We start from the raw sequence: 14953 nt of genomic DNA on the forward strand, positions 1-14953 counted from the left end.
GGTTAATCAAAATCAAATGGCATCAATATCCCATATTTTCAGATATCATTGTATCAAATTTGATCTAAATCGGCTAATCTAATCTGGAGATACCAAGCAAAAAACAGGCCAACATACACATACATCTGGAACAGTTCAATGATAAAAATTGTGATTTTTCTTTACAGTGGTCATGAAATGTCAAGAATTGGAAAAACTCAAAAAATATGACCACTTTCCATTAAATAGTATGTGTGTATATATACTGTATGGCTGTATATTATAACTACAAATAACCAGGAAAGTAAAGATAGCCAACCCTTTTGCATCTTTTTAATGCAATTTAACTACATACATATGAAATGCTAGAAAAATGTTTTTCAAAAATAACCTGATTAATTATGTTTTTATCTAATAACAAATGTTTGCTCAATGTTCTCATCTCATTAGGACATTGCTGAACCAAAGGTTTTCTTATTAGTCAGTTATTATTCAAGCTGCTGTCAGTTAGAAATGATTTTTAAAAAAAACTAGGTAATTATTTTCGTAAAAATCAATTCATACACAAAATAGTAATGACTGTGTCTGATTACATTACAAATTTTCTTACTCAGGCTATGAACATAATCATAAAAAAAAAATAAATCATATTTATTAAAATATTAACAAAAAATTCATAAATTAAAAATAAAAAATCATATATATTTGAAAAATTTATTACTTGAAAAACTGCAAATAATTAGGCAAAATTATTTGAAAAAACATCTAACCTGGGTATGCTTAGCAAGAAAAGATTAGGTACTTAATGAAATTAATTAGTTTTAGGCTGATACACGTCAAGAGGAGGTTATCCACCATTTCATAACGGCTGAAACTTGGATACATCATTCAATACCTTCACGGTGAGAACAGAGATCACAAACATTCCAGTTAATAATATTTGTAGCCATTGGAAACACATTTTTCTTATTATAACTATCCTTCTTCTTACCAGTAATCAAAGCTTCAGTAGCAGAGATGAGAGATTCTTCCTTATTTGACAAATCCTGCACCAATTCTGTTAGTTCTTTGCACGACGCGCACTCATTCTTCTTTTGCATATTGTTAGAAAGAGTGTAAAAAACTAACACCAGGCATTACAGGATTTCTCATGTTGAGGGATTTTTTATATTGCCGACAAGCCACAGTAAAGGATACTTTTTGCTCAATTCAAATCCTCAATATAACGTGTTCCTCTAAATAAATAGGGTATTCTTGAGATCTTGCCAAATGTGAACCCTTACATTTTATACGCTTTTAAACCTCTTTGCATCTGCTATTGTCATGCCCTATATAACTACAATTCACACAAATTTGCTTCTTGGTGCAACCAATTTTGTTGTGTCCAAAACCCTGACTCTGAAAGCAGCATCACGGGTTAGTACAGTTGCACATGGACAGAGGTAGCCAATTTTTATCTCTCAGAAACATTTACAGCAGAAAAGGTTAGGATAAGTGAGGATGTTGGCACGTAAATACCATTCTCTTTCTTCATGATCTCACAAAAATGACAGACTATGGTGACAGTCTTCTGATATCTTTGCTAATTCAGTATCAGCCAAGTCATGGCAACAGATCAATCCCTTGCTGGAATTTAGCGTATTACATGGCTCCACTGTACTATCCCTATGTATTTAACGGCTAAGAGTTTGCAGCTCTGTTCATCATTATTCACTTCTATCAACAAGGCGCCATACCTAAGCTTTTTAATTGATTTCAGTGAGTCACAAGTTATTACTATACATTAATTTATTAAAAAGGGAGAAACCTTAGAGAAATATTTACCCTTTTCCTTTTAGTTTGTGGTAATTCATGACCACAGCTAGAAAACCGGGCGCATTCGGCTTTGTCAACCGCGGAGGGCTGGATGGACATTCACAATTTAAAGATTACTGTGCCCAAGATGAAGTTTATGCTTCTCAAGATGCAAACTGTCATACAGTCATAACCCCCACGTTAAGTATAAAGGCTGTGTGATCAGCCAAGTTAGAGTTCATAAGTACCTAGGTGTTTTGTTTGATGAGAAGTTGCTGTTTAACAACCACATTAGGCAAATAGCGGTCTCTGTGATGCACAAGCTTAGGCGGATTGCTCGGAAGGATTACGAGCTGTTGGGCTGTCATTTGTACATGGTGTACCGAGGTATATTTGAAAGTATGGTCTCTTATGCTGCGTCCATTTGGGCACATACGTTGCAGAAATCAAGCACTTATTCAGAATTTAAGGAGTATAGTATGCACTGGTGTTTTTAAAACAACCTCCAATGAGGCTACCACTGTTCTCCCAATTGATTTAGAGGTGAAAGTTCGGGCGACCACATGGAAATTGCGAAGAGGCAGGGAGGCCGAGGTATTTGGTATGCGGTTTCGAGCTGAGCTTGTACCAGAGCGGAATGGCGATCACAATACACCAATTCTAAATTTTGTTCAGTTGCCCATCTCCTGTCTGAGATGAAGGCGATAGATGTGTGGCAGCAAGAATGGCACACCATGACTAAGATGGTGCTCTCCAACCACGTGTACTTGAACCAATATTTGTTTCGGTTCTGCCTAGCAGCTGACGAGCTGTGTATCTGCAGGAAGGTCCAGTCGAACAAACATTTGATGTTCGACTGCCCAGCTCTGGGGGGGGGGGGGGGGGCAGAATCTGGCCACCCTGGAACTTAGAGATCAAAGGGAAAATTAGCTACTCATAAGCGGCAGGTCAATGTGGCGTGAGCCGCATTGCTGGACCGTGTGGGTGTTGTTGATGCCGTTGCTTTGTTCAACCGGCATCAGTCGTTTATTTAAGGGAAAGACTCCTGCCTCGCTGCTGTGGGAAGCTACCCAAGAGTTAAGGCTGGCCATCACCCAAAGCTCCAAGCACTTTAATATTGGTGGACAGGTACTTGCTGGCATTCAGCGAACTAAGCGTGGCGGCAAATTGTTGTCTTGACAACATAAATTCAATTTATTGAATGTCATATATATTTTAGTAGTTGACGGGGTGCGCCTACCCATTTTAGAATATATGACAAGTGAGCGCTGAGACACGAAGCAAGTGGTGTGTGGCACCATGCTTAGTTCGCTCATGCAATTAGGTTAGCTCTAGGAGCTAGTTAGATCACTGGTCGCTACACTAATTCGAGCCGCAGTTGTCGTTTGTGGTACAGACATTCGGTCTTATGCTTTAGGGCGACCAAAAAAAAAACAAAAAATTTATATATTTTTTAATTAAAAAAATTTTAAATTGTCTTTCTCCCTTTGATGAGAGTCTAGCCCTTTGTAAAAAAATAATATCAAACATTTATGTAATTATACTCGTTCCTATAAAAAAATACAAATTTAATTTCCGTTAAGCTTCCTACTCATTTTGGGAAGGAATTTCTGTTTAAAATAATACTTCAATAAATAAAATCTTTGGACAAAAGTGTTTATTACTACAGATAACATTTCTCTTTCTCTCTCTCGTAACATAACCTATTTACAATTATGCATCATCATGTTTATGTCACTGGAACAGTACAGATGTACTTACTGCTTTGAACTAAACATTATCTTTCTATTATGGTCAATAAGGAATCCTCTTTTAAGTGGCAGATGTATATAAAATTACAGGTACAACTAGCATCTAAATAAACATACATATATTGATAATATAATTAAATCATTAAGTTTTTTAAATGATATTTAATTCTTCTCTTCTTTTCTAATTCTTCTTTTTAAATTTATTTACTTCTGATCTCAAAAACGTTCACAACTGAATATGATCCAATCACTCAAGTTTTATCAGAGAACAGAGTAAATGTTTACTTTAAGGGTACTGCATTCATATCCAATAAATTCTGTAGCCCACATCATGATACTGTGTCTATTATGTAATATGTTCATAAAATGAAAAATGTCTTAGTCGCTGATAAAAGCAATATGTATAAACAAACATCATCCATCTCATTGAGAATATCATTAGCAAATTCATGTAACTTGTACGATAACTGAATTGTTATTTCTTGAGATAAAGACACTTCAATCCGACTTCAAAAACACATTGAAATGCGTATTTTTCTTGTTTATAAAGACAACTTCTCAAATTTTTTTCAATGTTTTCATCACAGAGAAGTGGCCTAACTAATCATTTTTCTTCTCCAACAGACTTCATGTTTTATTTTAAATACGTTCTGATGATTTATCTTATTTTTATGTGAAGGGTCTTCATGAAAAATGTTTTTAAATTAATTTGCACGATAAGAGTTATGAATTCGAATCTAGTAAGTGACAATACACATACTGAACTTTTCTTTATATATAAGATGTGATCAAACAATTTTGAGAATTTTTATTTTCATCAAAAAGATTCTATTTATACCTCTAACAAAAATAATAATTATTAATTAATTACAATTTATAATTATTATTGTCCCCTTTAGAGTACTCTCCCAAAAATGTGACACACTTATGTCAGTGTTTCATCCGACCCTCAAAACATTTGTGGTAAGCTTTTTTATATTTATACTTTAAGTTTGTCTACCAATGTTTTCGAAAGTTCTGTTAACGGGTAGAACAAGATACCATGACTAGAAAATAAGGAAGCTATGGTATCAATATTGCATTATTTTTGGTTAAATAATCGCCAATTAATAGCAAAGTGTGAGCATTATCGTGATGCAAAATCCAAGAATTGCTGGTTCACATATGTGATCATTTTCATTGGATCATTTCACATAAATTGCTAATACTGTCTATCGACTATAAAAAAATAATCAATGGACAACACCACTGTAATAAAAAAAAAGTAAGGGAAACCTTATAATTTGATTGAAGTTGGGATGCTTTTTTATCTCGGTTCTTCAGGAAGCTTCCAACTGGATGATCGAACATTCATATTTACATTTCGTCACATCTAAAATGACACATTTGAATGATTTTCAGTTGTCACTAACATCAGCTGAAATTTTTCTGCGAGTTACTTTTGTTGACGATTCAACAATTTTGTAACGAATTTTACTGCTACTCATTTCATATCCAAAACAATGGTAAAAATTTTTTTACATAAGCCATAAGAGATTCCCATCTCTTCAGCAACTTTTCTGATAGTAATTCATGAATTATTGACCACAATAACTTTTATTTGTTGATATGTTAGGGTGTCCAATCCCTTTAGTTGTCTTCACTTCTTTACGACCTTGAAACCAATTGTACCACTCATAAATTTTCTGTGTCTATATAATTTTCGCCAAAAGCTATCTCTAATAAATTTATCGCTTCAATGTACTTTATTCCATTTTTAACTGAAAATTTAATGCAAATCTTTTGTTCCATCATTTTCAAACAAAATAAATTACCATTCGTAATAAAGTACATCTTAAAATTATTACTCTGCTGCCAACTTTGAACTACAAGTCTATATGGGTGAAAATATTGATATACATTATAGACAGTAATATACATTACATTGCCATCGCATGTGAAAAAGATAAACTCAATTAAAAAATTCTTATTTTTTTTTATCACATTTCGTATTCTCTATCTCTCGACTGCTGGGAATGACATTATTCATATTTCACAAAAACCCTTATATTTTTCCACTCAACAATGTCGTCAGAGTCCATGAATATAACATTTCTCTTTAATTTGATGCTTTTCATGTCTTCATTTATCTAAGTTACGGAAATTTAAACTACAGCATGAGCTTATATACACAAATGTGCATAGTGATACAATGAAAAACATTTATTAAATTACCACTTACTATATCCTGTATTGGTCTTTAGTATATCATAGTTTTTTGATGGTATTCCTACAGATTTACAAAGGGATGACTCTTAATTCTACGTAGTAAAAACATTTTATTTAAGCATTTAATTAATTATAAGTAAACACCTGGGAAAGTAATAAAAAAATTATTATATTGGCAAGGAAGCGTTAAGATTGATCTTAACATCACAAACTTTAATTCTAATCAAAAAGATGTTTTCATGCAAATAATAAGAGTAAAAAAAAATTCCAATAAGTTTACCTTCAGACCAACTCTCAATAAAAGTGATTAACAGAATAACAGAGGTAACTGCTTTCAAAACATACATTGTTGTACCGTATTAAATCTGAAAAAAAAACTTTACATTTTATTATTCTTTCTCCTTTTCTTAAAATTACAAATAAAAAAATAACTGACACCAAGCAAGCTTTTCTGATATCAGAATAGAATTCAAAATTTTTCATGTTTTTAAAATTGATTTGAAAAATATTTTTACATTTTTTGGTCATACTTATATTATTGTCATAATATTCTTCATGTGAACTGCATGACCAACAGGTATAGAAGGAAGTTGGTTGCCGTTATGAAGTAATAATACAGCTTTCAAACTACACTTGGGGCAGTTTATGATTAGCCTCCAATCAGTTGGATCATGTTCCAAATTCAAACATTTCATCAAGCCATTAATGCTGCAACAAACAAGAGTGTTTTTCTTCTCAAAAAAAGAAACCAGATCCCTATGACAATGTCTGTACTGTGAGATCCTGATATCATGTTAGAGAATATTCCATTGCTGTAGTCTTCACTCTAGAAGTTTTGCTTTTTCCTTTGACAAATCAAGATTTCGAATGAGATCATTCAATTCCGCTTGCCTCAAGTCTGTGTGATTTATCATCTTTTTCATCAAAATCAGTCATGGGATGTGGAAGGCTTGTTGGGTTCTTCTTCTTCCAAACTGTCTTGATTTCTACTTCAAGCTCACAATTTTGGGGTAGAGTAGGAACTGAATGAGGAACTATCTAAACTATCTGAATGTGGAATAGGTCAAATAACGGATGGAAGATTAGGGTATTGAACTGTTCCTCTTTTCTCAATTGACAATCCTGTCTTTATAGGTGGCGTGAAGCAGAAATAGCAGTTATATGTTTGGTTTGTAGGCTCTTGCCAAACCATAGGCACCGCAAACCCATGGATTGTTTTTTTATTTGCCAGCCATTCATGCAGTATAACTGAAAAAGTTGCATCATACGTCTAGCTCTCATAACTTACCCTGGTTCCCTACCTTCATACCAAAATAGTGCTGATAGGCAGTCTTCACAAGGAGCATCAGATTGTGTTTATGTGACAAAAATGTTATTTCACCACAAATGTAACAAAAATTATTTACTGAATTTACACAATTTCGTGGCATTTTGATTTAACAAATTTTTTACTTTAAAACCACTCAAAAACCAGAAATTCTGCACTAATTACAACACAAACAATACGAAACTCACAGTCACAGCAAAAGTAATAATAATGTTTATAACCTACAAACAGCTGGAAAATGTTGTCATTTAACAGGTGTGACAACTCCAAAAACAAAATTAACCCCCAAACTAAAAATGTAGATCGGATAAAAATGAAATGTCATTGTATCTTCAAAGCAAGAACTAATCAGCATTTTTATGGTGATTTTTGAATTTAGCAGATGGAAATACTTAAGAATAAGCTATTTTTGAGCCTGAAACATTTTCATTGTTCGGCAGTGTTATAAATAATTTTCAAATCACCTATACATACAATTTAATATTGATTATTTAAAAAAAATTATATTTAGACAATGAGGAAAACATTAAAGGACACCTGACAAAACTTTCTGTACAAAATTAATTAAAAAAGCCACCGGCTTGAACATTATAAGACAAAAAAGTTTAGACTGTACCATGAACTTTTATACAAGAAATCTGCTGTTATCAAGTACAGATTTGGGAGTTAAAAGATTTTAAACGTATATGTTTGATTAAATATTAGTACTCTGCATAATTTAAAAAAATAAAAAAAAGTAAAAGGTTGAATAACTTTCCTTGAAATAAAGATCTGTAAAAGGTGAACCCGTTATTTAAAATTCACTATTGTGTTTTTAAATATTAACAATTTTATAATTTTTATTTGAAATCTACCAAATTATGAAAGCAATTTTATAAATTGCTTTCTACCAAGTGATCCTACAGGTTCTGGAGCTATTTTACTAGCAGGTATCAAATGTAACAATATGTTGTAGTTGCTCCAGCGAATCTATGAGCTTGTGTTGTCACATGCTGACATCTCATTATATTATTGTTTTCCAAAACATTATTTTCACTTGTAATTATTATTTTTATTTCATTTTTCGACTTACAATACAGGCGCCCAAACAATACATTTACGTTGTGTGTTCAATTCTTTCCATTCGAGTTGATTATATGTATAAAAATTCTTAATGATTCAATCTTGTAAACAATAACAATTCCTTAACCAATGACTAATGCTTTGATTAATATTATAAACAAGCCTATACAAATTTATACATGCAGTTAGAAATAATGACTTTTGTCACGATTATTTATATTCATTGTTTTTCGCAAATTTTTTGTAATATATTATTTTTTGTTTTATTTTTGTTCGTGTGTTATTAGTCCGGTTTGTTATGGCAGAATTTAAATATGTAATTAAGAAAAAAAAACTTATGAGTAAAGCATATGAAATTATCAATAATGTTTATGATTTTATGAAAAAAGAAGCTCTAAAAGTAGGTAAATTAACTGATGACAAACATATAATTGGCATTTAAAAATGTGAAGAAAGAACTGCTGCTGCTTGTGGGATATCAAGAACACAGTTTGAAAAACTCAGAAGAGAAAAAAAGAGATGAATCTTCAGTCAACATCCCGTAATCGTGTTCTTTCATCACGTCGAAAAAGTATAAAAGACGTTCGAAACCTGTCAGTTTAGAATAAATTTACTTTTAAAAAAAATAAGGCAAGAACTTCAGCTATCTGTTTGTTGTAAAGGCAGAGAATCAACTTCAGCTGTTATTTTAAAAGTTAGGTTTCAAATGGCGCAAAACTGAAAATGACAGAAAACATTTAATTAAGAAATTCGTTATCAGGTGGAAGAGAATTGAATATTTTCAGGCAATTGCTAAGTACAGACAAAGCAATGCTACAATTGTTTAATTGGATGAAACATATGTTTTAATTTCGCATTGTTCGACAAAGTCGTGGTCCGATGGTATTGTTGAGGTACTTTTCATGCGCCGATTAATAAAGGTGACTGTTTAATAATAGTTCATGCTGGAAGAGAAATTGGTTTTATTCCAAACGCATTACTAACTTGGAAAGCCAATTTGAGAAGTGGCGACTACCATGACAACATGAATACAGACAATTTCATGAATCAGGTGCGTGAAAAATTGATTCCAAATCTTCCACCAATGTTGGTAGTAGTTGATAATGCCCCTTATCACAATACAGGTATTGATAAAATGCCTAATTCTAACTCCAGAAGAAATGATATGACTGATTGGCTGAAGAAAACCTATATTCTGTATAGTTAAAAAAAATGCTGAAACCACAGTTATATGAATTAATATAAATTAATTACATAAAACTAAAAGTACAAATATATCACTTGGATGAGCTTTTGAAAAAACATGGGCATCGTGTTCTCAGACTCCCATCGTACCATCCTGATTTGAATCTGATCGAGATGGTACGGCCAGCCGTAAAAAGACATGTGGCAAGTCATAACACAACATTTTCTTTCACAAATGTTGAAAAATTAACTACGGAGAAAATTAATTCTATGAATGAAGATGACTGGAAATCCTATTGTGACAAAGTAAAAAAATACTGAAAGAGTATGAAAATCTGGAACCACTGATAGATGAAATGACAGAAGGTTATATTATAAGTAAAAACTCTGATAGTGAACTTGCTAGACATTTGAATTAGATACATGTAAGCTTTTGTTTAAGCTTGTAATTTAGTATAAATAAGGAGTATAAAAGAATTAATTATGTACTGTTTATAATTAGTAAATGTAAACATGATAGTTATTACCGTGTACAATATTATGATTTGATGTTTTCAGGTCGAGTAGTAATATGTAGTCTGCTCATAATGTCACAAGCTTGTACATTGGCTGGGCCTAGCATACCTTATGTAATTTATAACACATTGTATAATTTACTTTAAGGAAACATTTTAATTAAATCTTGTGCGTTAATATCAAATTTCTTTAATCATAAAGGAAGAAAACAAATAAATATGAAATCAAGTAATAGTTTATCCGATTTTCTGTAGGGGAGCGCAGACGGAAAGTTATGCAATCTGACAATTTTATGGCTGTTTTCATGCATAATACTGCAATTCCATTTTAAGAATTTCAATCATGTTGCAGCTTATCAATTCAGAAGTCTGTGATGGTTGTGTTTTTAGTTTTTGATAATTGAATAGTCTGTATTTTTTAGTGCGAAAATAACCTTAATTTTTTCTATCACATCAGGATTTTTTGCATATTTAAAAATTTGTAACATAAAAAAAAATTGCGAAAATGTGATACAATAAAATGAATATAAAACAGTTTTTTTACAATAAATTAATATAATATATTCACTTTTTTGGCTTATACTATAAATTCTTGTAGCTAAAGAGTTGAGTGGTCTGAAGAGATGGGAGATGGGTGGGTGGGGGGATTGTTGTGGCCTTAATGTCTAATGAGAATTGCCACAAAATAAGCCTAATTTCTATTATAGTGCATTTTTTAATTAATTAATTTTTTTGAGGCACATCATGCCTTTGGAAACCACTCCCCCTCTTCACCCACCCTTAATGTTGAAGTATGTAAAATACTTAGAATTTTATTCCATGTGTTGAAATTTTTTTGTACAGTTTATACTCTGCTTTGAGCTTTTCCTTCTATGTTCCCTATAGGGTTCATCTTGGTGCAACATCCACCAATAGTCTGCAATCATTGTAGCAGTCAGTTTTCCTTGACACCTCCTTATTTCTTTTATGTCTCGATGAAATCTCTCACCCATCTCTTCGCCAGTAGCACCCAGATTGTCAAGAAAATAGTCCACATGTGAATTCAGGAAATTATCCTTCAAGCTCATGGAACAACCTAAATTTCTATACTTCTGCAGCATGTTCTAAATAATTTATTTGAAGTTCAGATCCTTCTTATTGAGTGGAAACTTGGTTATATGTCTTTACAGGCCCCCAGGCTTCTTTTCCTGCAACTTACTTCGGTTTACAAAATTACCATCTTTGAGAAGTTTTCTAATGTTAGGACCACCATCCTGACCTCATAGGGATAACACCCTCCATGTGATAGTTACAGTCGCCACGCCACTCTTCTGTACCTAGCCCTTATGAGCTTTACTAGAGGTCATCTTCAATACCTCGGTTATGACATCTTCCAGTCATAACCTCAGCCAGAATGCTACAATGTGAATGTCACAAGCAACATTCGCATCAGTCTACTACTAACTAAGAACTCTAATGAACAAAACACATCTTAAGTCTTGAACAAGAGTGAAAAACTAACCAGTGAAGAAACTGAAACTACCTACCCGGAATAGCTTAATTGAGTTCGACATACAACAGGCAAAAGATAAAATAAATAACATAACATAACACTAATGAAACAAGAACATAAAATAAATCAAAACAGTAAGATAACACAAAAATAACAATTACTAACAACCAACAAACCAAACATAAGAAAAACAGGAAAAGCCAGGCAGACCTGTAAATCCCTTTGGCAATTCTCTCTTTTGCCAAGTAAATGAAAAAAATTTTCTACTATCATCCATTCGGCCTGACTCATCCAGTTGACACCGAGATAAAGCGACAACCTGATAATATCCAGCCAACAAATGATCTCCGTGCGCATCAATTCGTACTTTGAACACTGATGGTACACCATGTCTTTAAACTGTCCACACTGTGGACACATGCCCCAGTGCGCCAGGCAAAACTTCTGAAGTCTGTCCTGAAAAGTGCCATGCGAGAAAGAAACAGCATCACATATTTATTTATTTAGGCGTACCACAAGCCTACAACATTTGGAATAAGATCATGAGTGTAGTGCCCACCCTCTGATTCACCCCATCTGGCCTGCCATTGGCATTACTATGTCATTCTATCTCCTGAATTTTTTCAGAAGTCAACTCTCCTGACTTCTGGGCAACATAACGCTGCTGCCTCTCAAACACAATCAGATCTATCGGTTTCACGCCAGCGATCACCTCCTGTGAAATCGTACAGTAACCACCTGTTACCGTTAATATAAGGTGTTGAGCCCTTAATAATATCTCCAGATAGCTTTGAAATTTTAGCCTACCGCCCATATGGGCGCTGCATATAGCATAATAACCTTGCAGATGCTCTTATTCAGGATGTTCATGGTTTTGAAATTTAAACTCCAATCGGGATTGACCACAAATCGAACACCCAATAAGGCAATACAGGCCTTCTTCGCGACGTATTGAAGGTGATTTTTAAATGATAATTTCTCATTGAGAAATACCTCGAGGTACTTTTGAGTCTGAACATATCTAATTTGTTGGCCTGACATCGAAACACGTACCTACCTAAGTTCAGTCTTGATCTCCTATTTTTACTCCGAAATGCGTGAGGAACACTTGTCGAATGAAACTTGTTATATTTCTTTTTTGCTTTTCCACCATTAACTCACTACAAACAACAAAAAGAATATGCAGAATTTTTGCAGCCTTTTTAAACCATTTCGAAAACGGAAAGTTTGCTTTATGGCCTCAAAATATATTTTCCACCGACAAAAACGCATTTGATCAAGAAGGACAGAAAAAAACCCTGATTTACACATGCTGATGGTTGAAACAACACTGATAATAGTTGCATGGTGCATGAGTGGCGCAGATACCTGCCAATAAACATGTTACACCTTGATAAGTATTGTCACAATCTTTCGGCCAAGCTCTTCCATCGTCTCGTCTTCTTCAACCCAAATGCCCTACCCCCAGCCATCCTCTTCAGACTACTAAACTGTTTAGCTATAAAATGCATAGTATAACCCAAGAAAAAGAATATATTATATTATTATTAAAAAAAAACCTTTTATTTGCAATTTTTCATGTTTTACAAATTTTAAAATTTACAATTTACGATTTACGAAACTTCCTGACATGATGGAAAAAACTGAAGGTTACTTTCGGATTCAACGCTAAAAAATATATAGGAATCAATTATCAAAAGTTAAAAAATATTCCACACCCCAAATTTTGCAGGCCTATCAATAAATTTGAATAAATGGGTCGTCATTTCATTCAAAATAAAAGACTTAACAATTTATTTAATAAAATATTATTTTACAAAATTAATATTAATACGGCTATTAAATTAAAAATGGCCACCAATTTTGAAATTTTCAAAGTATTTATTTTATAGAAGTTGTTGTCGAGTACATATATAGAAAATCTAATTAAAATATCTCAACCCTTATGAAGAGTTAAATTTTATTGTAAACACAAAATGGTGAACAGAGAAAAATTAAGTGTGAAAGGGCATTTATCCACATGGAAATTTCTTGTTTGATTCCCTGTATCAGTCCCTTAAGTTTGGTCAACACCTCCCGGGGGATATCCTGTCAGGAAAAAAATGAAACCAAAATAAAAAAAATTACAGGTATTTTTTTGGGCCTTCTTGTCCATATATATATGCCTAAATATTTATGCCAAATTTCAAAATTGTTAATCTGTGGGTTTAAAAGATAAACAGATGAAAATGTTAGAATTAATGTTAAATATCCTCTCATCCCTAATTCCGATTGACTTTAAACCTTTAAATAACTTAATGCTAAATTTTCTATGACCACTATAAAAAATTCAAAATAGTGAAAACAACAGTTCCTTCTTTTATAAATTTTCTAAAAATACATGTAGAAATTTTTTGTCATTATTGAAATATTTATTTTGTCCTATTCTGAAGATATTAAACAGGCAGAATTTGTGCAAACTGATCTTCATAAAAAAAAATCCAACTTTTTTTCAGTTCTTTTGTTTTTTTAAATAAAATATGAAAAAGTATTATTTTTAAATTTTCAAATCACATTATGTTTTTTCAAAATACATTGTTTGTAAGCTATTCTAATAGAACAACTTATTAAAAACATAAAATGAAGCATGATGCGCCTTCCTTGTAAAGCAAAATATTATACTAAGTAATATAAAAATATTTGCTTGATTCAAGTGAATATTATTAATTTTTGAAAAAAAACAGAGACCACTTTTATCTATAAAAAATAATGTACATGGCAAAACATAAATTAAAACTGCATTTAGAACCTACCAAACCAGTAAATGTTTTGATTAGAGCTGTAAATTCAAGATGAGTTAGCAAACTAATAACTGAAGAATATTCAGTAAAGCACTCATATATCAATATTCAGTAAAGTACGCAAATGCACAGTTTACATATTATAAAATTTTTCCAATGCAATTGAATAAACAACTATTGCATCAGACATTCCTTATAATTAAAAAAAAAACATATAACCAACTGTTTAACAACTTTAATTGTTTAAATTTTTTTTAAATCAATAGGCATAACTAGCTGTTTATTACCTTTTACCTGGTCAATTGTCAAATTATTTTTATAAAACTGCGTAAATTTCCTAGCTTTGTCATTGACAGACAAATTTTTACTTCAAATACGCCAAAAAGTTTTTAAATATAAATGACTTAATTATGCAACATAGAACACAATTGAGAAAATATCAAAAGTTCAAATAAAAAATTTGGAACCGATTTGATCTCCTTGATCGAATGACCTTATACTTCAAAATATTTTGGATACCAAATGAAGCCCCTTAATCAAAGGACATTTTTATCATAAAAATTTAATTTTAACTTGAGTACAAGTGCTTTTCATTCTTTTTCCTGTTTAGCCTCTGGTAACTACCATTCAGATAATATTTCAGAGGATATGTATGAATGTAAATGAAGTGTAGTCTTCTACATTCTTAGTTCGACCATTCCTGAGATGTATGGCTAATTAAAAAACCAAACCCACCAAAGAAGAGCGATATATACAATCTCGTATTCAAATTCGTGTAAAAATAACTGACTTTACTACCAGGACTTGAACGCTGGAACTCTCGACTTCCAAATCAGTTGATTTGGGAAGACGCGTTTACC

At 32.3% G+C, this 14953-nt stretch overlaps 1 protein-coding gene across 1 annotated transcript in view; it reads right to left on the reverse strand.

Moving 5' to 3' along the window:
- The window catches only part of LOC142333628 (uncharacterized), a 34418-nt gene extending 20168 nt beyond the window's left edge, over nucleotides 1-14250 (reverse strand). The window contains exons 1-2 of the mRNA XM_075380971.1: nucleotides 14106-14250; nucleotides 6013-6097 (exon numbers count right to left, since the gene is read on the reverse strand). Coding sequence (XP_075237086.1) covers nucleotides 6013-6079 — 67 coding nt within the window. The 5' untranslated portion in view covers nucleotides 6080-6097; nucleotides 14106-14250. The remainder of the gene's footprint in view (nucleotides 1-6012; nucleotides 6098-14105) is intronic.
- Nucleotides 14251-14953: the final 703 nt, after the last annotated feature.

This window comes from Lycorma delicatula, chromosome 13 (assembly GCF_047948215.1).
Source record: "Lycorma delicatula isolate Av1 chromosome 13, ASM4794821v1, whole genome shotgun sequence".
Taxonomy (NCBI): Eukaryota; Metazoa; Arthropoda; class Insecta; order Hemiptera; family Fulgoridae; genus Lycorma; species Lycorma delicatula.